Consider the following 25,882-nt stretch of genomic DNA (forward strand, 5'->3'; position numbering starts at 1 on the left):
TTGCTTTTAAAAGCTAAATAGATAAATAAACGAAAGAAAGGCGAAATAAGAGTAACATAAAAAAAAAGGGCTAATGGATTCTGAAAAATTATCATATAAAACAGACAGACACAGTAATTGCGCAGTAAAAGTGTCTATCAGCTTTTGGTCTTGAAATTAAGTTCTAGTTTTAGTGCCTGAGCGAATATACATATAACAGAAGCGCTTAAGCGAACATGTATTTTAATAATAAAAATATGTATGCAAAACAGCTAATATTGTACTCTTATGTAATGTATATTATACATATATATATACATTCATACAAAGAGGCCAAAGGTGTACAGGGCATATATTTTATAACGTATTTCAAATCTCAATAGACACTATCTTGTCAATATCCCTTGTTTAATCCTTGAGTTTAAAGGGCAAATTTACATTTATTGACAATATAGATGGATAGGAAAAGGACAATGTATTAATATAGCTGTACGTTCTTATTCATGTTAGAGAGAATGTGTGTGTGGAGGAGGGTGTATTTTGTATATATATATAATTGTTTGTTTTTGATTGATTTTTTGTATGTGTATGTGTGTGTGTGTGTGTGTTGTCTTGCTCGATTATTGCTTTCGCTTGAACTTCAATAACCTAGACAAGAGATCCACTTGACCTGCCTTTTTCATGAAATCATGCTAAAGATAGTAGTAAGAAGGTAAGTATGTAAACAGACATATATGTTGAATACAATACATTCAAGTCCAATCTTCTTCTTTACTCTAGGCTATCTTATTATCCCATTTCTCTATCTTTCTCTTCATAGCCAGTACTAATATTACAGCCTACCTCCAATAGCTCAGAAGATGATGCTCGTGACTTTACATCCACACACAGACAGACTGCCAAGAATCCTTTGAGCTCTCTTGACAGGTTTTCTGGGTTCTTTAGCGACGGTGTGCCATTTGTGGCAATTAGATAGAGAGCCTTAAGAGGCTCTTCGTCCAAATAGGGTGGTTCATTCTCAATCATCTCAATAGCCATAATACCCAGTGACCAGATGTCAACCTTTGCGCCATATTCTTTTTGTTTGACTACTTCCGGTGCCATCTATATTTGTATATATATATATTTAATTTTGGTTTTAATTTTTAATATATATAATATATAATACATTGCTTTGACTTAATTGGATTCCATGCCTCACAATAGAATAGAATAAAAATAAAATAGAGGGCTCAAACTTACCCAGTACGGTGTACCAACCATGGTTGCACGCTTGTTCTTTTGGTCAGTAAGTTTAGCACAGTAACCAAAATCACCTTACATAATTTTATGTATATGAAATGTGGGTGTTATTATTATGATTGTATAATTTTAATTTATAATGGTATTTCACTTACTGATCTTGACTTGCCCCTGGAAATTCATCAGCACATTATCAGACTTGATATCTCTGTGAATGATGTTTTGGGAGTGAAGATGATGAAGTCCTTTGGCAGTCTAAGCAAACGAAATTACAAGTGTATACATAATTAATATGTAAATGTAAGTTATTATTATACACATGTACGTTATATTACATATATGTATGCATGCATATATGCATATATGCAAATATGCAAATTATAATTAATATTAATATCTGTTTGTTATTTTACCTCAAAGCAAACGGTTGCAATGTCCTGCTCTGTCATGTTATTGTGATCAATTACATCTGTCAATGCACCTCCTTCCATGTACTCCATCACCACCCACAAATCGCCCAGTACCAGGAACGAATCGAGGAAGTTGACAATATTGTCGTGGCCAGATTCTCGCATAATCATAATCTCATTTACAATAAGATCAAGTCTAGCCTGTCGAGCCAGGTTCATTTGTTTGATAGCCACTTTGGAGTGGGTTACCAAATGTGTAGCAAGATAGACAGATCCAGATGCTCTAATATAATAATAATTTATTAGCTCTAGTCCAGGATAATAGTAACAATAATGGTAACCTTTACTCCTTGTCTCTTATCTTTTTCTTCTTCTTCAAGAAAACAAGAGAGCCAATATCCCAATAATACTTTACCCTTGTCCAATACGCTCTGATCTACGGTAAAGTAAACTTGGATTTCCTGTTGAAACCACAGACCCTATATTTTTCATATGTATATAAATCAGTCAAGCAAGCAATTAATTAAACCAATAAATCAAACCAAACTTACTCAGTCTTTCCATAATTTGTGAATCGGACATGGTACTAATTCTCTGTTCATTTCTTTTAGGTGGCGCTACTCTCTCAACCTTGGGGGTTGAGGACGGTACAGGTGTTGACTGTTGTGGCTGTGGTTGAGGAGTATGCAATTGTGGGTGGGGTCTGGTCCGCAGATTCATGATGTGCTCTCGTTCTCTTTCACGCATTCGATCACGCTCATTGGACTGTCTCAAATAAAGTCCAGTCGAGGATGATATCGAAGACGAAATTGAGATCGGTGAACTAAAGTTTGTGCTAGAGCCAAAGCTCGAGCCAGAGCCGGAACTAATACTAGAGTTGGAACTAGAATTGGAACTATAACTAGTGCTTGTACTGGTGCTGCTGGTGTTGCTCCCGCTTCCTCCTCCTGCTGTTGCTGCTGCTGTTGTTGTGGATGATGTTGATGTTGATATTTTGGGTTGAGCCTTTCGTTCGCGTGCACGTCTTTCAATAGTGGTCTGCTGTAAAAGCAGAGCTGATTCTTTGAGCCGCTCCTTCTCTCTTTCAAATCGGGCTCTTTCGGGTGAGATCAGGCGGGATGGTGCGGTCATTGAGACAGAGGGCTGTGGTGTGGGTGGAATTGCGGTAGTATTTTTTTGGTGGGAGGGGTGTTTGTAGAGCTTAGGCGAGGGTAGGTTGACAATGGGTATTTCTGAGGATGATACTGAGGGTATAATTTTCATAGGCTTTATTGTTGTTGTAGTAGTGGTGGTGGTGACTGGTGAGATTACCTAGCAACAACAAAAATTAAATATCCAAAACATAATACAATTTAGATAATTATTATATATATATATACACACACACAAATATATTCCTCTTCTTTATTTTCTTTCTTTTTTTTAATAAAAAAAAGTACATAAAACATACAAAACCTACATCTTCTTTCTTTCGTCTTTCCGCAAAGATTTCTTCGACTGGTTTGGCGATTGGCTTGTCAGTTTCGGCCAAGATAAGAGGGGGTCTAACGGGTGGTTCTCTAATGTACCTTGGTGCAGGTGTTGATCGACTTGGTTTGAGATGTACAGAGTCTTGGCTGAATGTCTTGCTGTTTGGCCAGACCATCATGATCTCCTCCTTTGAGTGGTGATGGCTAGCAAAATCTTCTTTTTCTTGTTTGGTTTGTTCGGCATAGAATTCTAGTGCTTCGAGAACTGCTTGAGGATTCTTTGCCGCATCTTCTGGGGTGATTTTTGACACCTTTAAAAGGGCGTTCCATTGATCAGGTAATCCCTATTTATTTATATATTATAAATATACAAAAGAGTTGGTCACAAGGATAAGTTTGCTTTTTTTTATATATATATTTTATTTAAGTGACTTACAGTGAAGGCGCCTGTGATCGGGTCATAGCCCACATGAACCTTGTGCTCAAAATTTGTAGGACCAGAAGCACCCAGAGGCGAACGCTTTTATGTGTATATGTGGATTGAAATAAAATGTAAATAAAGTTTACAAGAGAAATACAGTGAGTATGTTTTGTTCTTTAGCTTGTGGTTTTTTTTTTGTTTTGTTTTGTTTGATGATTTGATGATTTGTTGCTAGGTTTGCTGGTTGTTAGGTTTGTTGATTGGTGTTTAGGTTTTTATGTTTGTAGATTTGTAAATTTGTAGATTTGTAGGGTTGTAGGCTGGTTTTTTAGGTTGGACGGGTTGGTTGGACTTATTTGCTTTTGGCTTACGTTGTACACTTCGTCCATCCAAGAATAGAGTTCTTCATCATTCTTACATGCCACATAATATGTCTTTTGTTTCGTGCTCAGTTCAAAACAATGTGTTTTTAATTCAGCGCGTGTCACGGCATTGATGTCTTTGAGGAAGATCAGGGCCACGCACTGTCCCATTTGCTACATAAAATAATTATATATACATACATATATATTTATGTTATCGTTGTTGTTGTGTATGTATATAAGAATGAAAAATTAGTGAGTGAAAGTAAGAAGAAGTATAAAAGAAGACTATTATACCATAGTATATTACGTTTCTTTTGTGTGTGTGTGGGTTAATGTGATAATATTATTATTTTTTCTCTTTATATATATATCTGTTTTGGGTAAGAGAAAAAAACAAAATGAAGGGTAGATTGGAGGGGGGAGGGTGAATATTAACCTCGTTTCGATGGAATGTCAATGATTGCTCTCGAAGGACAACGTATCGTTTTGACCATATCCATGCACGTAGTCCATCTTCCTTGACTTGTAAGTAACCATCTTTTTTGATCTCCGTCATAGTAACAGATTGTTATTGTGCTGTTTTTGTGTGTGTGTGTTTTGGTGGTGGTGGTGGTGGTGTAATGGTGATGTCCGTAATCTGTGGAATCCTTGCGAGTGATTGTCAAAATAGTATAGAAAAGTCTGATAGTGATAAGAAGGAGAAAAAGAAGAAAGAAGAGGAAAAAGTATGCAAATATGTATATGTGTATATAATACGATAATGGTGATGATGATGGTGATAGTAATAGTAATAGTTATAGTTATAGTTACAGTTACAATATAAATGAGTTATATATGTATATATATATATATATAAAGTGGCAAGGGGTGGGAGGGTTTTTAGGGGAAAGAGAAGGTGGAAGAAAGGAGCAAAATAAAATCAAGAAATACAATAAGTTTTATACAATTGTGAATATAAAAAAAAAAGACAATACTAGGACAATAATGATATAATTGTGTGTGTGTGCGAGAGAGGGAGGGAGGGAGGGAGGGAGGGAGAAAGAGATGCCAAAATAGCTGTGAGAAATAACACAAACTGTTGTTGTGCTTTACAAATCCAACCATCTTGTAACACAGCCTTTTAAAGACGTACACAGTCAATTGAACTGAATTGAAGTAAATGAAAGTGAGTCAAGGTAAGTTGAATGTCTTTATTAAAGTCCCACATATATAAATATTTGAATGTATATATAAAGCTATGAATATGTATATGTATATTTAAAGCGTATTTGAGATGATGCGTCACAGAGGTGTGAATCGATCTCGATGATATCTTTAATATAGATCGAACAAAAACTATGCAAAGAAGAAGAAGAAGAATAAAAAAAATAAACGCAATCTATTATATTCTATATTATTTTATATATCACTTATTGCAAGGGCTGGGTATCTTGGTCTATGTTCAAATCGACCAAGTCTATGTGATTTATATTTTGTGTGCTATACATATATACAAGCGAATGGAATGAAACTGTCACAAAGTCATAAAAGGACAGCTCTGTACACCATTCCTAAACCTCTTTTAGGATTGCTTATTGTTCTTATCAGCCAACACGCATGCTGAGCTCTTTATTTGTTTTATTTTATATAGTTATATCCTTTTGTCAATTTACCTTTTGCACTAAACCAAAGACTTAATTTCTCCCCTCATCTTCATCTTTATCCTTCTTACTCCCAACCTTCATTCCCCTTCTTTTAAATATTCTATACAAATATATATCTAATCTATTCAAAGACAAAGCAATGAAACCAAATGAATAACGCTCTTGGTTATGTTTCTTTCTCTCTCTTTCTTTCTTTAACATACAGAATATTACAAGTGACATTGGATATGTGGAGGATAGGTATAGATATAGATGTAGATATAGATGGGTGAAAAAAAAATAGATGAAGATAGATAACAAATTGACAAAAAACCCAAAAGATGTTTCATTCATTCACTAGACAAATTTCTTGAGTTTAGTACCCACGCTCCTTGGGTTTACAGTAGCAATGGCAATAAAAGAAGAAGAAAAAGACACACACACACACACATGTATATACACAAAAGTAACAATAACAACAACACAATAATAATGGTAATATCAACAGCACCAGAAGAAGCAACAGAAACAGGAAGTGTTTGATATTTTCAGTGTCACAAAAAAACCAACAAAGATAGGCAACAAAAATTGCGTTTGTTTTATTTTTAGAAATCGCAGAAATAATCGCTTACAGTAAATTACACTATAAAAGTCGCATAATTCGAGAAAATAACGCGCACTCAAGATTTTCATTTTCATTTTTTTTTTGTATTTGTTGGTCGGCTACAGGGCAAAGAACTGAGCGATTGGCTTAATATGCCTGAAGTTTTGTATTACAATATTTATATGAGAAGAAGAAGAAGAAAAAAAAGATAAAAAGAAGACTAAGAAAAAACTACTCCAAGAAACGCCTTTTCACCACAAGTGCCTGGTTGCTTATATTATTATATGCAATGAATAACATTCTTTGCACTATTAAAAAAAAAGAAAAGGGAAATTTTAGCAAGATTTTTGCATGTTTTCCGGGTTTTAAAGTTGTTTTATAATGGAATTTTAATTAAGCACTGATTCCTTTTCTCTTATATATAAATACGTTTCAATTTCAATCTTTCTCTCTCTCTATTTGTTTTTTACTATTATTGTAGTTCAAAAGTAATATCATGCTTAAAAGTCAATAATTCCCTGCGCTTTCTTCCTTCCATCAAGGACTTGCCTTTTTATCTGAATGAGGCTCAATATCTACAAAAAAAAAACGTATGCTTTTTGTCAAACGGAGTAATCATTAAATGAAATTATATTTTAATGATTTATCTATTTATTTTTACAAAAGCAAGTAGTCTATCTCAACCAATATATATATGCAGCTAAATAGATAGGAACTACATGTGTAGAAAAAAAATAGCAAATTCGAAGAACTTGTAACTTTGACATGTCTAACTTATACTAAGTTTAGGATGCTCTAAACTTATCTTGGTATCCTAAGGATGATATTCAATTATTGTCATTATTATTTTGGTTTTTAATTCAGAAAGCCAATTTTAGATGAAGATTGTATATTGGACTGCTTCTCAGGTTGCAAAATTGGGCCAAGGAACAAATATGGTCTACAAGACTACTTATATTTTATTTTATTTTTAATTTGAACTTAAAGAAGTCTTTGCCACCAAAAAAAAAAAAAAAAAAAAAGTAATGACTGATTGCTTTTTTTTTTTTTTTTTTTTTGGCTATAAAAGTTACGAACTCGCAAGTGAATTATAAAGTCGGTACGTTAAATTGAGTGTAAATAATAAAAGGTTTCGGTCGGCGTTATAACTGCGGGAATTTCCTACAATGTTAGTCACGCAATAAATACTCTCGTTACAATTTGGAAAAAAATCAGTACCTATTTTTTTTTTCCCCACTTTGCTTTTTCTTCTTATATTATTATTTTTATATCAGTTCTTCAATTTGTAATGGCAAAACTATAATTACAGCACATAAATGTTTGAAGTCAAGGGATTCAGAAAAACGAAACCAGTAATGAGTCTTGAAGGTTAAGTTGTCTTGGTTACTAATGATATTCGGGAATCTCTTTTGAAAAAAAAAGGCTACAAACATACTTCAGTGTAACATCCATAGTACAATAACAAGTGTCCAAAAGAGAAGGAAGAAAGGAAAGAAAGAAAAAATTGAGCCTAATGAACATGCTGAATTGAATGAGCCGTAATGAGTACAATGACGGTTCTAGAGAAAAATGGAGAAAGACAAACATACGCAATTGAAGAGTAATGAGACGGTATGAGTGGAAAGCGACGGGATTAATTCTCTCGAATGGAACTACATCATATATCCGACATTTTCTGGAACCAACAACTACAACAACAAACGACAAAAATGCTATGGTATTGCAACGCTTGGTAATATCGATTGAGCTGAACTGGTTCAAAGGGAAAAAGAAAAGTACAGTGAATTATAAATGCAGTGGTGAGATATTCGTTCCCGTATGATTCCCCGCAATAGTAAGCGTACGTGTGTTGTACTATACAGCATGGATCATTGTCAATACTACATTCCTCTCTCCTTCAAATGGATGTCAGTAATTAATAGGACGTGTGAAAGAGCATAAAGAAGAAGGGAAAAAAGAAAGACCAGATTTCAGGGTGAGGTGAATCCGCTACAACTGGGTTGAAGAATGAGGAGAAAAAGCAAACCAAAGGTTTGAGTAAGGAATTTTTGGAAAATTATTAGAGAATATAATGAGGGATGAGGATGTTTTGCGTCTCATATGGTAAGATTGATTGTATAAAGTATCATTATAATAAACATACAAATAGAATATGGCTTAAGAAGACTTGGTCTTATATTAATGAGGTAAAATCGTTGACTATCTGTTAAGGGTGACAGAGTCTCATGGTCTCAAGGCAGACACTAGAGGGAATGGCTGTCTACGATGCTTTCGTAGCAGGAACAAGACTATAAAGATTTTGATATTTGAAACATGGACATTACACGTTTAGTTACCCTATAGAAAAAAGGGCGACATTAGTGAGATTCTTGCAAGTTTTCTAAAGTTTAAAGTGTGTTTTATAGTAGGACTTTTATTAAGCACTGATTTTTCTCTTACGTGTATATATCCTACTTTTTACCCTGTCATGCTTTTGCAGTCAATGCAAAATACCTTTTTTCTTAACTTCTTCAACCCAGTACAAAAATTACAGATAATATAAAATTATTCAAATCTAATGGCTTACCTTCGGTATTTGGGGGGGGGGGGATTACCTAGTGATAAACAGGTTAGAGTGATCTTATACCACTTACAGCTTGAGTGACACAGGTGGATCTATCAGAAATGATACAATCGTGTCTTATTTAGTCCGGTATGTGTCTGAAGTTCAAGACAGCGACAAGATTTTGATTTCACAAACGATACTCAAAGTGTAACAAGGTCATGTCCTCCAAACAATTCGGATTGGTAAATCTAAAAAAGAAAAAGAAAAGGCTCCTAATATTATTTGCTGTTTTTTCTTTCTTTCTGGAAATATAAATAAATAATCATTGTTATGAACATGAACATGGACATGGATAATATCCTTCAGGGCAATTAGGCTAACCTTTCTAGAATTTGCGGTCAAATGGGACTTTGACATTTACCCGGTTGATTATAGTAATGCCCTGACAGTAAAGTATCAAATTTGGGGTAGTTTCGCTTATTGTTTTCCAATCTATGAAGAACTAGAGGTATAAGGTTTGCTTTGATGATGCTTTTTTTATATATGTATAAAAAGAATTCAGCTGACAGAAATTGTACAAACCAGTCAATGGAGTACTTAAAAGAGTAAAATATAAAGGCTTGTAAAGTTTAAAATGCTTGTCCTTTAATTGTGAGCCTTTTTTTTTGTTTTTGTAAATAAGATATATAAAAAGGAGAATATGATTTTTACTGTTAAAAGTTATTTTTGAGTGAGTGTATCATTTCAAGCCAAGTATAAATGAAAAATGAGAAAAAGTAACTCCTAGAATCAGCTTTTTTTTAAATTTTTTTTTATTTCTGGTAGTGATAGTTGAATAGCTTGTAACTAAAGATGGTTCAGAGTGTTTGTATTTTGACTGGAATTGTTTTCTTTTTCTTTTTCTTTTTTCTTGTACATCCAAAATATTCATAAATCATGGGGTCAATAAAAAGAGAGAGAGACAGAGGATTGGATGCTAATTTATTTCCATGACGATCATCAGTTGCCTCAAAATCCACACACATCCGTTGCCATGACACTTCTTTTCTTTCTTTTCTTTTCTTTTCTTTTCTTTCTTTTTTGACAGTTATTGTTTTTGACTTACAGATACTATATATGTGCATTTTATTTATGATTACTACAAATAGTAAGTATATTTTTACTATATTATTTTAACCATCGTTGGCACTAATTCTTGGCAAAAACTGACTCCAATTTCTCTCTTGGTTTCTTTTTCTATACATAATGTATTTTATTTTATTTTTTTAAAAAAAAAAGATATATATATATGTGTGTATGTATGTATGTATGTATGTGTGTGGGTGGGTGGGTAACTCCTTGTTTCACCATTTGATGGTTACGGGATAGTAACTTGAATTGGATAGAGTAAATAGAGTGCTTCCATGATGCATATCTATTTATTACACACATTATTTAAATATTCTTTATTTTATTTTGCAATGACAATCATCATAGCAACAAACAAGTAACCAAATAAATAAACAGACAAACAAACAAACAAATATCTAATTTATCTTTCCATTGGATTTATTCTATATTTTGATTGGCACAAAATATATACATATTAAGGAACATTTGGCTATTTGCTATAGTACCCCCACATTACTATAATTGTTAGTTTTGGTTACACTATTATCTCTCTCTCTTAAAGAATATATATATATTAGTGTTTTGTTTTTCATTAAAGATACAAAAGAGAAAAAGAAGGACACTTTAGTATTCTTTTATTCTTCATATTTTGTTCTTGTATGGGTATAAATATAAATGTAATTATTATAACAAGATAAAATAAAATAGCATAAGAAAATGACCAATAGATTAGATGTATATATATATATATGTGTGTGTGTGTGTGTGTGTGTGGGTGTGGGTGTGTACGGATATTGATGGTGAGTTTGTTAAATCTTAAAAGGATGGCTTTGGATAATTGGTTTGACTCCTGCACGTGGGATTGTACACTCTACAGTAAAGCTCACATTGTTGAATTTTAGCAGAACAGAACAACAATGCAGACCACTAAGCCCAAGAGGGAAGTCTACTGTGATGTGATGAGAAGATAAGAATATATATATATATATTTGGGGGAATTTGTTTTTTGTTTTTGGTATGCCGAGTCAGATAAGGTTTATAAGAATAAAAGAAAAGTATGTATACGATATTTATGATGATGAAACATTGCAGTATAGAACAATTATTACAAGGAAGTGATAATGATAATGATAATGATAATGATAATGTAGTGCACTGTGATGTGGTGTAGTGTAGTGTAGTGTAGTGTAGTGCATTGTTTACACAGACAAGTGAATCTACATACATGGATATGTGGTTGAGTACAAGATAACTATATGGAAATGTTATCAAGGCCGTTTATTTTGGTTTGATGCAGACTTTGCTGTACCGAGATTAATTGTGGTTGACTTGAATTTTGTATGTTGTGGGTTTGTTAGATATTTTGGAGTAATGAAGTGCATGGTTTGATGACCGTTGCTATGACGATTTATATCCTATGTATTTCATAAAATTATTGTGATTGATTTTTATAGATGAGATCACGACACCATAACAATAGTCATCATTGTTATCATAAAGATGTATATATATATATATATATTGGCCTTGTAATTTATCTAGATGATCCTTTTGAACCATATGAATCATAAAGATTGTTTTGTGTTCAAAAGACCCTGTCTACACCCTTGTTACTCTTATTAGCTTTTTGTTGTTGCCAAGAAGTCTCTTGATTGGACATCATGTACATCTTTTATTTATTGATATTTCAAAAAATAAAATAAGTGAAAGAATGACTATGATTTTTGACTTGTCTTACGTATGACAATAACAATAACAATTTATAATTTATCTGTTTATTCAGTAACCATAAGAAGTATCAGTAGTTTCATATTCACTAGTCAATCAATCGGTTGTTTGTCTGTCTGTCTGGCTGTAGTGCATTCATTGTTATTGTTTTCCCCCTTTATTTTTCTTTTGCTCACTTTCTCTCTTGGCAGTAGTTTCACCTCACTTTGCAGCTGTGATATTGACATTGGCATTGACATTGATGTTTATTTGATCTTGAGAAAATAAGACATACGCTAAATTTACCATTAGGATATCCCAAGCCTTAGACGGGTCTACCTTTTGTAAATCACTATTAGCAAGTTCATTGGATTTTTTGTATATACAAATTTAATTTGACCTTGACCTAAAGAGCACAATGAAAAATAAATAAAATTATTCCAGTCAAACATATTTGAATTACGATCAATGGTCTCACAGCATACTATGTATATATCTAATATGTAAAGAGAGAAAGAAAGAGAGAAAGAGAGTAAAATGTTTATATTTATTTGATTTTGTGTTGTGTTGTGTTGTGCCAATGAAAAGAGAGAATGAAAAAAAAAAGGTTTCGATTATTGCCGCCAAAAAAAAAATCAAAATCAAAATGTGGCCTGGTCGATCTTCTATTCCGGTCTTCCGTTCATTCAATCCCCCCTTTTTTTTATATATATATAATTTATATAAATATATAGTATTTCTAGGATTTCTTTCTAGCAAGGTTTCAATTGTCACCCTTTTTTTTTTCTTTTAAGTTTCATTCTTTATTGGTCAGGCACAGATTTTTCTTTATTTGTTACTACAATCAATCAGTAGTGCTGCTGTTATTCAAGTAGATTTATTGGATATAATTATATAAGGGATCAGTGACAGAGAAAAAGAAATAAAATAAAAAAAGGTTAAAAAACATATGACCTTGAATCTCCCTTTTTGTCTTTATATATATATATATATATATCTTGAACATACATCATTGATTTCCTTATTTTCAACGCGCCATTTTTCAAAAAAGAAAGAAAGATCATGGGCAAATGACAAATAAATAACAAAAATGGGTATTATCTGTATAGTGTATTGAAGTAGTGCATTGGATTCTAAAGGTAAAGAAAGAAAGAAATTCCCCTTTGCCTTTTTGGAATTTATATATACAAAATAATCAAAATATTAATAATTATTTTGATGTTTACGGTACAACCCAAATGACCGACTACGCCATGCAGTCAACTTGCATTATTGTTATATTTTATATAATCTATTTATTTATTTATTAATTAATTAATTAATTAAAATAAATGGTGGTTTTGATAGTAAATAGTAATATTTGAATATTTTGTATTAAATATAATATAAGATAAAATAATATAGTATAATACTGCTGAGCAAGAAGTAAAGAAATGTATTATTGTTTCTATCCAGTTCTTTCTTTTATATATATAAGCTAGATACTATATTAGGAAGCATGTAGTTATTATAGGTAAAAGAAATATATATATATATATAATTTAAGGTTGCCTTGGTTACTAAACTTACATTATTTTTTATGGTTATCCTTTATTTCTTCAAGTATATTATAATATAAAATGTATATATGTATATTTAACTATTTTAAATACATAAATTATAAATTACTACTACCAGAATTTAGTATTGCCCCACACACTTTACACACTCACCTTATATACCACCACCACCACCAGCAAATAATAATAATAATAATAATAGAGCCCCTATATTCTTCTTCTTCTTCTTATTATTATTATTATTTACTCTCCTTTATATATAAATAAATAAAAATATATAATAAATTCTTTCGTTGTTAACTCAATTTTCTCTCTCTCTTTTTTTTTTTCTTTTTTTTTTTTGCTATTCCGTTTTCTCCGGGTTCTTAATTGATTTTTATTTTTTTTATTTATTTATTTATTTATTTATTTATTGTATTTTATTTTATTTTATTTTATTTCTTACAGCTATTTTCACTTCTTCTTCTTCTTCTTCTTCTTCTTGCTTTTTTTTTTTATATTTTATTCTTATATATAATATTTATATATATTATCTCTTTCTTTTATTCTTTTATTCTCTTATTCTATTTATTTATATTATACAAATATATTTATATACTTAAACAAAGTATTCCTCTTCTTTTTCTTCCGTAATGGAAATCCACAAATCAGACCCCGCCTTGGGTTACCACAGTAGGGAACCCCTTCGACCAACCTTGGCCATGGATGTACCAACGCCATCAAACGTATCAACTCGTCTAGCCCTCATCGACGACCTCAAATACTTCTTCGGAACCGCAACAGAAAAATGGCCTCAGGACAAAGCCATCAAACGATTCAAACTGCCCACAGGAGAGGTCATTTCCTGCATCCTGTGGAACAACCTTTTTTTCATCACCGGCACCGACATCGTTCGCTCTCTCACCTTCCGCTTCCATGCCTTTGGCCGTCCTGTCACAAACCCAAAGAAGTTCGAAGAAGGCATCTTCAGCGACCTCAGGAACCTAAAACCAGGAACCGATGCCCGTCTAGAAGAACCAAAATCAGAACTTCTCGACATGCTCTACAAAAACAACTGCATCCGTACCCAAAAGAAACAAAAGGTCTTCTTTTGGTACTCTGTTCCCCACGACCGTCTCTTCCTCGACGCCCTCGAAAGAGATCTCAAGCGCGAAAAGATGGGCCTCGAGCCATCAAGCCTACCAATGGCCGAACCAGCATCTTCTCTCTCCCTCGACTCAACTCAGGAACTCTTCCAGCAGGTCAGAAAGTCAACCTCTCTCTCCTCATCCACCCTACCCACAGCCACAGCCACAGTTACAGCCACAGCCACAACAACAGTCGTAGCCCAGGACATTCAGAAAATAAACCCTAATCCCCCAACAAGTCTATCCATGAGTGCAATCACCCGTAAGCAATCCTAAATAACAAAAAAGTATTGTGTTATATTCATCATTAATATTGCTCTAGAGACTCGATTACCATCCCCAGCCCATTCACGGCTCGGAATGGCCACATCTTATGCACAGACAAGCATCGGAAAGACCGGCGACTGGATTCCTTCTCAGACAGTCCAACCTACGCCCTCGACTGCTACAACTCAGGCGCGACGATCCCGTGTGAATTCACTACCCGTCCTCAGCCAACAGAGTCAATCAACAGGAACCTCTCCTAAACTAACTCCATCACAACCCCACCAGCTCCAAGCTCACAGCTACCATCGTTTGAGCCATTCTGCTTGTCATGACCCCAATTCTTCAACAAGACCTCATCGCAGACAACGGTCCTCGATCTCTTCTTCTTCCTCAGCCGACGAAGACGACGATAACACCAGAGATACCTCAAACCCAAACGAAAGCCCAAGAATCTTTGGATATTCAGGTATTCCCCACACAAAGACCTTTTCGTTTGGAAACCCCCCAGCCCAACCAGAAATCCAGATGGAACCCGCATCGATCACCATGACCTCTCGTTCGCTGGATCCAAACACCCTGCGCAAAAAAAAGTTGATCGGAACCCTGTCCCTTTTTGAAGGATCTCCAATGTACAAACAGCGTCGCAGAAGAGCTGCATCTGTAACTGCTGCTGCTGCTGCTGCTGCTGCCGGGGGTGGTATTACTAATAGTGGTGGTAATGTTAGTAGTGCTGGTATTCAAGGCATTTCAAGATCACCTTATTCTTCAACTAGCCATCATGCTCTGTCGCATCAACAGAGTCATCATAATAACAGCCATCTCCATAGTCATCACCACCACAGCCATCAAAATCAAAATCAAAAACAACAGCAACAACAACAGCAGAGTGGTGCAAAGAGAGTCCGTCGTCACACAAACTGTCACTTAAGAACAACTTCGAATCCGTCAATCTCTGGTGGACCCAGTCGGTTGGCAATGGCAGCCGAAAAGGCCGGCTTCGGATCATCTCTCAAATCCCCGCCTCAGATGATGATGATGCTACGTTCCGATGAATCCGATCTCAAGTGCCCTCATCCTGGTTGTGATCGAGCCTTTGCTCGAATCGAATTCCTTCAACGCCACACTCGTCTCCACAAACCCAGCTCAAATACGATCACCTCATCATCCTCGACATCTCTTTCGCCAGAATCATTATCCTTATCATCATCATCCTCACACTCACAATCACACTCACGGTCCAATTCAAATTCAAATTCAAATTCAAATAGCAATACGCATGTGAATATCGATGATCAGTCTCCTATGGCTTCACCATCATCTTCATCTTCGTCTTCATTCACTTGCGGTGTGTGCGGTCGGAGCTTTGGATGCTCGGATTCATTGGCTGAGCATTGCAAGGCACATTTGATCGAGGGTTCACAAGCCAGCCACATTGACGAAACTGACGGCGACGATGCCCCAGATGATCCTCGCAACAATGGACTTCAGCGTAACAGCAGCAGCAATCTGAATTACCAAAGAGCACCCCCTACGGTACTGAATCACCAGGATAATTATGATGGAAATACATTTGGACAGTACAATGCCAATAACTATCACCACCATCATAATCATAACCATCAGTACCAACAGTACCAACAGTACCAACATTATCAGTACCAATATCAGCAACATTATCAGCACCAGAATCAGAGTCAGCAGTATTGTGGTAGTGGTGATATTGGTGGTGATATTGGTGTTGGAGCAGGGGGAGGAGAACAGAGTGTCAGCAGTGTCAGTAGTCGTTCCAGCACCCTCAGTCCCATGTTGGATGTCGATCTTGATGCAGAGCTTGATGTGGATTTTGATATGCAAGATATTAGTCACCCTATTAATCATCACCACCACTACTACTACTATAATAACGGCGCTATCAATAATAGCAGGAGTATTAGCAGTATTAGCAGTGGCGGCAATGCGACAGATTGTATACCCCCTCCAGATCTACTGAACAGCCGAAGCAGCAGCAGCATCATCAGTAGCAGCAGTAACCAGCATAACGCTTCATACCAAAACGGAGTCCAGCCTAACCAGGCAGCACATTTGATTCAGTACGACGAGTCATCTGTGTTCCACCCGTCTATGTTTTATCCGAATATCACCCAAGATCTGGCTGATCTCTCGATGGCATACGAAGCAGATGGCCTGTCCTCAACATCATCTCCACCCAACCAGCCGCACCATACCCCACCACTTCTGCCGATCCAGTCGCCCTTGTCATTCCCACCCCACTTGATGAATTACGGCAACAATTACAATAGCAGTAATAGGAGTAACAGCAGTAGTAGCGGGGGAAGCAGTTATGACAATGACTGTAATCTAAACCATTACAGTTCAGATCATCCACATGACATTAGCGGGCCAAACAGTGCAGAAGAAGAAGTAGTAGTAGTTACTGCAGCAGAAGCAGCAGCGGCAGCAGCAGTAGAGGCAGCACAAATGACTCTACTGTCACCTTTTAAACCCGAGTGGAATCAGGATGAGTTGCAGACGATTCAATTAAGCAACAACAACAATTGTGGTGGTGGATACTATGGCAACAATTACCAAGTTTTTGGTCAATCAATACCACCTCCAGATCACAACACCTGTTTTGATCCGTCGTCTTTGATGATGAATATCCACTCTACCTGTGACCCCATAGCCTTCCAAGACATTATGCCCAGCCAACTATATTCATACGCTCCACTTGATCTCACAACGGCCTTTCGCTAGGCACGAATACCAAATATCAAATACCAAATACCAAATACCAACAGTGAAGAATCTTTATTCACCTTTACATTCATTTTCTCTACCCAACGTTCATTTCTTTTGATATACATATTTTTTTTTCATTCATTCAATCATTTACTCATTCATTCATATATACATACATTCATACCTAGCTACCTAGCTACCTAGCTACCTATATCTATTCTATATGTGTACACACTTTCTATGATCTTATGATATCTATTCCCTCCCTTTGTTTATTTACTTATTCTTCAGTGTTGATTTATTATTATTTTTATATGTGGCCTCTATTATTTCCTCACCATTCACTCACTCGCTATTCTTTTTTTTAAAAATCTTATATATATATATATATATTTCATATACCTTCATTTTATTTTCTTCATTTTTCCCCTATATGTCATTTTTCTCATTTTTTTTTATGATTTTTTTAAATTATTGTTTGTTGGCCATAAACACTTGTTCCTCCTTTTTATTCATACCTTTTTTTCTTCTTCTTCTTCTCACTCTCTTCATCAGTGCATTGTTTACCTATTTTGTATATAAATATCTATCTATCTATCTATCTATCTATCTATCTATCTATCTATCTATATACATTCATACATACATTTTTTTCTTATATTTTTATTATGAAAAACTCACTCTATTTGAAATAAAGCAAGAAATGGATTTTTATTTTTTATTTATTTTTATTTGTGATTGATCCACTGACTGACTGATTAGATAATCTTTTTATGGTATATAGACAAATAGCATTTAATAGAATAAATAGTAAAAGTGTGAGAAAAAGGAAGAAAACAGAAATCACAAAAAATTAATAGTGATAATAATCGCAAATTGTAGAAATCATCATTAGCATTACTATTATAATAGATCCTTTTTTCTTAAAAAAAAAAAAGATTCTTGCCCTGAATATCATTGTTTTGATTTCCTTGTACAAGAAAAGAAAGAAAGTTTTTTTTTAAAAAAAAAAAAAAAAAAAAAAAAGTCTATTTGATTTTATTTATTTTTTGTGTAAGGAAAGGTAGAGGGGGGGGGTCTATATATATATATTGGTTTCTAGTTCAAAAATTAAAATCAAAATGTTATTGTTATTTTGAAACAACCTAGCAATAAAATAAAATAAAATCAAAAAAAAAATGACAGAATTATTTTCTATATCGTTGTTGGGATTTCTAAATTATTATTTTTTTGTGAGTACCAGATTTATCCAAAAAAGGAAGACTAGTTCACAGATTATATTATCCAATATGTTTCCATAGATACACAGAGAAATATATATATATAAAAAAAAGAAACCCATATCACATCACATTTTCTTTAGACTGGTTGGTTTGGCAAAATAGTTAATTTCTTTACCTTGTTCTTTACACAAAAAGTTTATTCCAGGAACAAGTAAGCTTGGCCTGTTTAATTCTATTCAATGGTTGTCCTTGACTGCCTTTCAAGGAATCAAATGCATATATAAAGAGAGGTGTACCAATAGTTGGATAACTAGTATATTCATATAAACGGTGTATAATGAATATTTCTATCTCTACTGATTATACAACAAACAAGCACAAAAGCAGCCAGGTGGGTGATTGATTGCGGAAATCGGGTGAGCGGGAGGGACAAACGGATGAGACGGAGGGGACGGAAAGTCGTGTGTGTTACTTAGCTCTGTGGCAGTAAATGATAAAAATAATAAAAAAAAAACTAACCAACGTGGTGACATATCGTGTGAAGATAAAGGGTTGTGAAACCATAAAGAAATACATGAATCTATAAATTATAAGCAGATGTTCAATTTTTTTTTTAAAAAAAAGGGATTTTTTTTCTCTTAATATTATTCTTAGTTACCGTACCTCACGCGATTCTCTCTGTTCCCCCCCCCCCCCCCCCCCCCTCTTTTCTTTTTTTTTATAGCACCCAAGATCTTTGTGTATCTATATTTTAAGAGAACCAAGAAAATCAGAATCAAACTTTCAACTTCTTTTGATTTCCATTTTTGTTATATTACATTAAAAGTATTGAATTCTACTGTTAATTTTTTCTTTTTTTTTAAAAAAAAAAGTAGTAGTAGTAGTAGTAGTAGTAGTAACAGCAGCAACAGCAGCAGTAGCAGCATAAAAGATGATGAGTAGAGTAGGAATGTGTTTAAATCAAGAAATAATAATGAAATAAGTAAAAGGTTTACTGACAAAGGAGTCCAAATATCTTTCTTATAATATTTTGTTCCACTTGTAACACCAAGACCAGAAGATTTATATCTAGCTATCTATCTATCTATCTATCTATTTATTTATTTTAAAGAATTCTAAACACACACGCACACAGATACTACACACACTACACACAATGTAACACCTCCTCTTCCTCTTATTATATATATATATAAAGAATATTAATTATTATTATCATTTTTCCATTTGTGTGTGTGTGTGTGTGTATATATAAAATAAGAAAAATCTGCAAGCTTATCAAAACTCAACCAGGTTCCATGTATATGTGTGTATAAATATATATAAATAATAAATTACTGTGCACAATAATTATAATTCTTATTCTTATTTTTTTTTCTTTTTCTTTTTCTCTTTTGTTAATTAACTCGACTTTCTTTAATGGTAAATTTTATCCCTATTTTGGGAGCAGTTGCTTGTCTGGTATTCTCGGTAGATGCTAGACCAAAGGTACACCGTACAAAGGTTGCTATCCTTGGAGCAGGTGGTGCTGGCATCTCTGCGGCCAAGCGATTCAACTCTGCAAATATGAAGGATTTTATTATCGTTGATGCCCAGTCTTTTGTAGGAGGTAAGCTGCCCAGGAATTTTAGAATTAGATCAGAAGCAGAGTCAGATAACTAGACATAATACAGTACTTCCTCCACCTTTTCTCTCTCTCTCTCTCCTGTCTCACCACCACAAATACCAAATGATTCAATAACAATATATATATATATATACATTGCAAATATTCATTTTATACCATTTTCTTGTCTTATTCAAAAAAAGGTAGAGTACAGCACACAGGGTTTGGTGATTACCAGGTCGAGATTGGTGCAAATTGGGTAAGAATGAAATAGAAAGGTTTACAATTCGGACTCTATAGTAAAGGACCTTAATGTTCAATACTAGACATCTAATATCTCATAAACAAATAAATAAAGATTTATGGTCAAGGTTCCAATCCAATCTACAATCTCGCTACCAAACATGGTCTCAAGACAGCTCCTAATGAAAAGGACGATGTGGAGTTTTATGATGATGATGGCCAAATCAAGGATGGATATGGTAGACAGGTGTATGACACATTTGCAGAATATATGGTTGATCTAGTTAATTATGCAAGTAAGGGTTTGGTTATTTACTATCTCTAAGCAGCTTATGCATTTATTCACCTTTATATATATATAATTTATTAGGCCAGCGTGTGGAATCAAATCAAGTGGATGTGTCTGCTCGTACTGGTCTAAGTATGGTTCGCTGGAAGCCGGATACTAGTCTCAAGGCAGCAGTTGAATATTTTTCTGTCGATTGGGAATTAGCAGAACCTGCAGAACTGGCCTCGCTTGACTATTCTGCCGGAACTGCTGAGATGATTGCCGGTACTTATCCTGGTGAAGATGGATTTGTTGTCGATGAACGGTAAGCCTATTTTAATAATAATAATAAAAAAAAGATATTTTCTTTTGTCTGACAAAATCTTGATATCTTTTTGTCTTTTTTAGTGGCTTTAATCATATCCTCAAAGAAGAGACTAGACTTTTCCTCAAACCAAATGATCCTCGTCTGATGTTAAATACTCTGGTAACTGATATCACATATGGTGCTGAAGATGTGGTTATCACGACTGCCGATGGAGATACAATCATCGCAGACTATTGCATCTGTACATTTTCGTGAGTAGAAAAAAAATCTTTACTATATGTATATATATGTAGATCCAAGTTGAGGTCTGAATAACTTACTTTATGTGTGTGTGTGTGTGTATGGCTTGGGTTTATTTTGAATGAATTAGGTTGGGTGTACTGCAAAGTGATAGCGTCAACTTTGTACCTGCCTTTCCAGACTGGAAGCGGGAGGCTCTGCTTAGTTTCCACATGGCTACTTACACAAAAATATTTTTGAAATTCGATACCAAGTTTTGGGGTGATTGGCAGGTAAAAAAAAAAAGCGAAAATATATGATTGAATGAATGAATGAATGAGTAAAATGAATAATCAAAAATTGTTATTGATTTTAGTTTGCTCTGTACGCTGGAGATTTCAGTCAACGCCCTGGCTATTACACAGTCTGGCAGAATCTCAATGCACCAGGATATTTTGCAACCGATCCTCAGCGTAAAAAGAACAAGAGTGCGGCCAAGGACAACATACTTATGGTCACGACCACGTTCAAGGAGTCTGAAAGAATCGAGAAGCTGGATCCCGAGCAGGTCGAACAAGAAATTGTCGAGGTGCTCAAAAGAATGTTCCCGTCTGCCAACATCACCAAACCCACCGAGATTCTGATTCCTCGCTGGCACACAAATCCTCTCTTTAGAGGATCTTATTCAAACTGGCCCCTGGGTGTGTCGACCCAGCACCACGACAATATGCGTGCTCCTCTTCGTGGCTTTAATGGATCAAATGCCAGTCCTCCTCGGCTGTGGTTTTCAGGGGAAGCAATGTCAGCTGACTTTTATGGCTATCTACATGGTGCTTGGTTTGAGGGTCGGGACACGGCAGGATCGATATTAAGGTGTATGCGTTCAAAGTGTCCGGTCTATCCGGCAACGGAAATTGTCAAGGGGTGTAGTGACAAGAGTGCAAAGGATACTTCATTTCAGGCCAAGTGGAGAAAGGCTTAGATGATTTATAACACCACCATACATCACACTATACATCACATTCTACATCACACATACAAGTCAGAGGCTTGGAGTCAGACACACAAATAAGACAACTCGAGCAAAATTTAATAAACACATCGGTCTATGACTATGACTATGACAATATCTATGTCTATGTCTATGTCTAAGCGTCTGTCCGCTTCTGTGTCTGTGCTTTCTTGTAACCATAAACATACTGCTTCTTTTGTTTCTTATTCTTCTATACTAGATTACCGGTTTATCTCCCCTTTTATTATTATTATTATTATTATTATTATTATTATTATTATCATCATCATCATTATTGCACCAATAACAGTATACATGCTCAGCAACAACACAGTAATATACACAGCTGTTATAACATGACGTAAGTAAAGGAACCTGATACATCAAATGAGCGTTTCTTTATTTTATTTATAAAAAACCAAAACCAAACCCTAAAAAAAATACACAAATATTCTATATACTTCTTCTAAACTATCATTTTTTCCTTTCTTTTTGGTTTTTATATAGATATATAGATATATATATTACATAACTATCACAGACCAATGTCCATGAGTGTAAATTATGACATTCCATGTGAGGGACTCTAAACCAAGAGAAAAAAAAATATATTCTTTAGTACTCTTTGACGTAAATGTCATCTATGTGTACAAAATCAATAGTCTTGCTTAAAAGACCGTGCATAGACACAAACACAAACACAAATAAAAACGCAAAATAAAATAAAATAATCGTAACATAAGGTTATATATGTACATGATTATTATTTTTAAAAAAAGAATCTTTATTCTTTGTTCCTTTGTGTTTGTGCACTGCATAAAAAAAAAAGTTTAACTCGTGCGCACAAAACATATAAATACAGTTGGGATCTATGACCATCATGTGAGATACTCCTTTGTAATGCAGTTGCTTTAAAAAAAAATAAGAAAAAAAAGGGGGGTGAAGAGAGAGAGAGAGAGAGAGAGAAGGAAAAGAAAAGAAGGAAAAAAGAGTTAAAGATGTGTACAGACTTTTTTATGATTACTTGTTATATTTTTAAATAAAGACAATCAATAGACTTTTCACTTATTTTATTGACTAACACCATGAGAAATACAAAGAAACAGAGGCTCAAATAACGAATCTAAAGAACTCGATCAGACTTTTCGAAAGTAAAAAGGAATTGTGGTTTGGAGATCTTTTCAATAATATTCTTGAATCTTTCAAATGCTATCAGCATGTTACAAATTTTTAATAAGATGGCTAGATATCTTTATTACAACAAAGTCATATTTGTAGAAAATATAATAATAATAATAATTGATGTTCAAGACATTCATGGTTAAAGTAGCTATGGTGCATATTGTTAAAGATGACTTGAAGAATTTAGACAATATACGAGTAGAAATCCAAACAAACAAGCAAACAAACAAACAGAAGCACTTCCGGTACTATTCATAATAAAGAAAGGGTTAATTTCTCTGAAAGATATTATCTAAAAAACACACACAGCGGATTGTGTAATTTCTATCAGCATATCCTATATCCTGTTTTTGCAAAGAAAACCATCGACCACTTTTCTTAAGATTAGTATTAAGCAAAACACCATATTGGCTTTATCATTGATCATTCAAGCAGTAAATTGGCCTAAAGCTGTATCTATCTATAGAGTGAATATAGTATCAAGTACGAGTGTAGACCATACTTGAATGAACTATATTTATCCTTAAATGTACAGTCAAAGCTCTAGATAATAATATTAGAAAAGAAGTAAGAATCATATCAGTATCAATATCAATACATCGAGCGCCATATTGACTACTCTAGCTTTCTTGTTTTAGGGATAATATACAGATTCGTATCAAATATCATTATAACCCTTTATATTCTAAAAAAAAACATAATAAAAAGAGAAAGTCTCTCTAACTCTCACATCCTGGCTTATATACTTTGAAGAACTGTAGACTAAAAAAGATCATTTTTGATCAAAATGACCAATTAACTACAGAAAGTCAGCTATAGATACAAATCAATTAAGCAAATTATCTTTACGCATATAAGTATCATGATGCGGTATACTATAATCCACTATTTAAAGGTTATTTGACTATGATTACTCAAATATTGAGCAAAATATCTCATTTTTTCACTCTAAAAGACAATTTACTAATACGATTTTGGATATTTACACCACATAAGCTTGTTTGATCCAAAAGTTCCCTCAGGGTATACACTTAAAAACAAATTGAACATTTATGTTTTGTGCTATTAAGTAAAGCTGTTGACCAAATTGACCTATGATACCCAGTGCTTATTTGACCAATAACAAATCAATATTCGTGGAGATATCGATAGATAAAAAAATGTCAATTTCGATATTTACACCATCTAAGCGTGTTTAATCGGAAAGTTCGCACAAGACATACGTCTAAAAAAAATCAAATAATTGTGTTTTTTTATTAAGTAAAGCTATTTATCAAATTGATCCATAATTCTTAGTGCTTGTTTGACCAGCAACAGACCAATATTGATGGAGATATCGATATTTACACCCTTAAACGATGCTTTTAAATAGCGGACATTACAAGTGTCGTGTCCCAAAAATTACTCTTATTGCGTGAGGACAGGTTCCGCGATTAATTAGTGGAAAATGCTGTCAAGAGTGTATAGAGTATTTGCATGATAGAGCAGTATATTATATACATATAGCTATAAACTCGATGGTACCTTTGTATCTCTGGAACACGACACTAATGTTATCTCCTATACACCCACACACGGGTGTTATTAAGGATCCAGAGCTTTAGGCAGCAGCTACCACAGGATCTCACCCTTTTATTTCAACTAATTTACTGGGCCAAATATGTTTATTTGTATTATACAGTTCCCATACTTTTTTATCTTCGATGTACAAAGTCTTAGAGTTCTTCTCTGATAGAAACCACTACACCTTTATTTTCTTCATTTAAGAACCGTTACGAATCTTTCGTTTCTCTTGAGATCTCTAACTCTAGAAAATATCGTCAGAACTTCAGTACAATCATACTGCACTTCTTTATTAAACTCAAACCAATTCCAAAAAGAAATACTACAGACGAGTGTGGTGGTACCTAACACACACACACACTTTTTTTTTGAAAGAACGTCAATCGTCACTTGAACTACATTAACGGAGTTGAGTTTCGCGAGTTTCTTTTCAGTGAAGAAGACTAAAGTAAATGGAGTCTTCCATTATTTTACACATCTCTTGAATCCTTTCATCGCTGGCGTGTACCCCTTTAAAAAAAACTAAAGGAAAAAAATTCGTGACTATTTTCATATGCATGTGACTACTAGAGCTAAAGACCATGAAAAAAAAAGGCAAAAAGTAAACAAAAAAGGACGCAAAAAACAGAAAAAGACGAGCGACAACGATGCGAAACCTTATTTACCATCAGAAACTACAATTCTGCTCATGCGAATAGCTCATTAGCTTATATATAACTCTCATCATATTTTTGCAGAAATGAGTTTGTCAGAACATTGCGCATTAAAGATCAATTCCCTAGTTTTCTCATTCAGCCTGACGTCCGATGTTGATTCGCGCATCCTTTTAACAGCCACTCATGATAGAAAGCAAGAGTTTTTAAGGTAAAAAACAGAAGGCACACGCGTTTAAAAACTGTTGAACTCTTGAAAGTACTTGTTAAATATATGTACAGTCGATGTCTGGTTGATTTTCTTAGAAAGATAATAGAGTTTTGACTATTACAAGGATAATATCTCAATTATTATATATGTTACCAATCAGCGTGTATAATTTTTAATAGTGAACAATGCAAGACACAGAAAAACACAA

The 25,882-nt window shown here is 34.2% G+C and overlaps 4 protein-coding genes across 4 annotated transcripts; 3 read left to right on the forward strand and 1 right to left on the reverse strand.

Moving 5' to 3' along the window:
- Window positions 1-608: 608 nt before the first annotated feature.
- Window positions 609-4,427, reverse strand: PHYBLDRAFT_1121 (hypothetical protein; the record flags this gene model as incomplete). Its single annotated transcript, XM_018428263.1, has 12 exons — window positions 609-671; window positions 823-1,083; window positions 1,222-1,295; window positions 1,377-1,476; window positions 1,635-1,914; window positions 2,047-2,110; window positions 2,183-2,396; window positions 2,504-2,593; window positions 3,238-3,444; window positions 3,537-3,620; window positions 3,893-4,057; window positions 4,323-4,427. Coding segments are annotated over 12 exons (1,707 nt in total), but the record flags the coding sequence as incomplete, so codon positions are not given.
- A 3,288-nt stretch (window positions 4,428-7,715) lies between these two features.
- Window positions 7,716-9,266, forward strand: PHYBLDRAFT_162221 (hypothetical protein; the record flags this gene model as incomplete). Its single annotated transcript, XM_018434588.1, has 5 exons — window positions 7,716-7,887; window positions 8,262-8,298; window positions 8,748-8,804; window positions 9,024-9,165; window positions 9,213-9,266. The coding sequence occupies 5 exons, from the start codon at window positions 7,716-7,718 to the stop codon at window positions 9,264-9,266; spliced, it is 462 nt and encodes a 153-aa protein (XP_018297181.1).
- A 4,525-nt stretch (window positions 9,267-13,791) lies between these two features.
- PHYBLDRAFT_94887 (hypothetical protein) lies at window positions 13,792-14,130 on the forward strand (the record flags this gene model as incomplete). Its single annotated transcript, XM_018443870.1, has 1 exon — window positions 13,792-14,130. A coding segment is annotated over one exon (339 nt), but the record flags the coding sequence as incomplete, so codon positions are not given.
- A 5,655-nt stretch (window positions 14,131-19,785) lies between these two features.
- On the forward strand, window positions 19,786-22,214 carry PHYBLDRAFT_178985 (hypothetical protein). The gene is made up of 7 exons (XM_018438072.1): window positions 19,786-19,998; window positions 20,199-20,254; window positions 20,354-20,534; window positions 20,609-20,831; window positions 20,915-21,085; window positions 21,205-21,346; window positions 21,430-22,214. The coding sequence occupies exons 1-7, from the start codon at window positions 19,809-19,811 to the stop codon at window positions 22,033-22,035; spliced, it is 1,569 nt and encodes a 522-aa protein (XP_018297183.1). The 5' UTR covers window positions 19,786-19,808; the 3' UTR covers window positions 22,036-22,214.
- Window positions 22,215-25,882: the final 3,668 nt, after the last annotated feature.

The sequence above is a fragment of the Phycomyces blakesleeanus genome (genome assembly GCF_001638985.1).
Source record: "Phycomyces blakesleeanus NRRL 1555(-) unplaced genomic scaffold PHYBLscaffold_2, whole genome shotgun sequence".
Lineage (NCBI taxonomy): Eukaryota > Fungi > Mucoromycota > Mucoromycetes > Mucorales > Phycomycetaceae > Phycomyces > Phycomyces blakesleeanus.

Coding starts and splice junctions, on each gene's coding strand:
- PHYBLDRAFT_178985 (XM_018438072.1), top strand. CDS start 19,809: ATGGTAAATTTTATCCCTATTTTGGGAGCAGTTGCTTGTCTGGTATTC. Junction 19,999..20,198: donor TGCCCAGTCTTTTGTAGGAG/GTAAGCTGCCCA, acceptor ATTCAAAAAAAG/GTAGAGTACAGCACACAGGG. Junction 20,832..20,914: donor GGATTTGTTGTCGATGAACG/GTAAGCCTATTT, acceptor TGTCTTTTTTAG/TGGCTTTAATCATATCCTCA.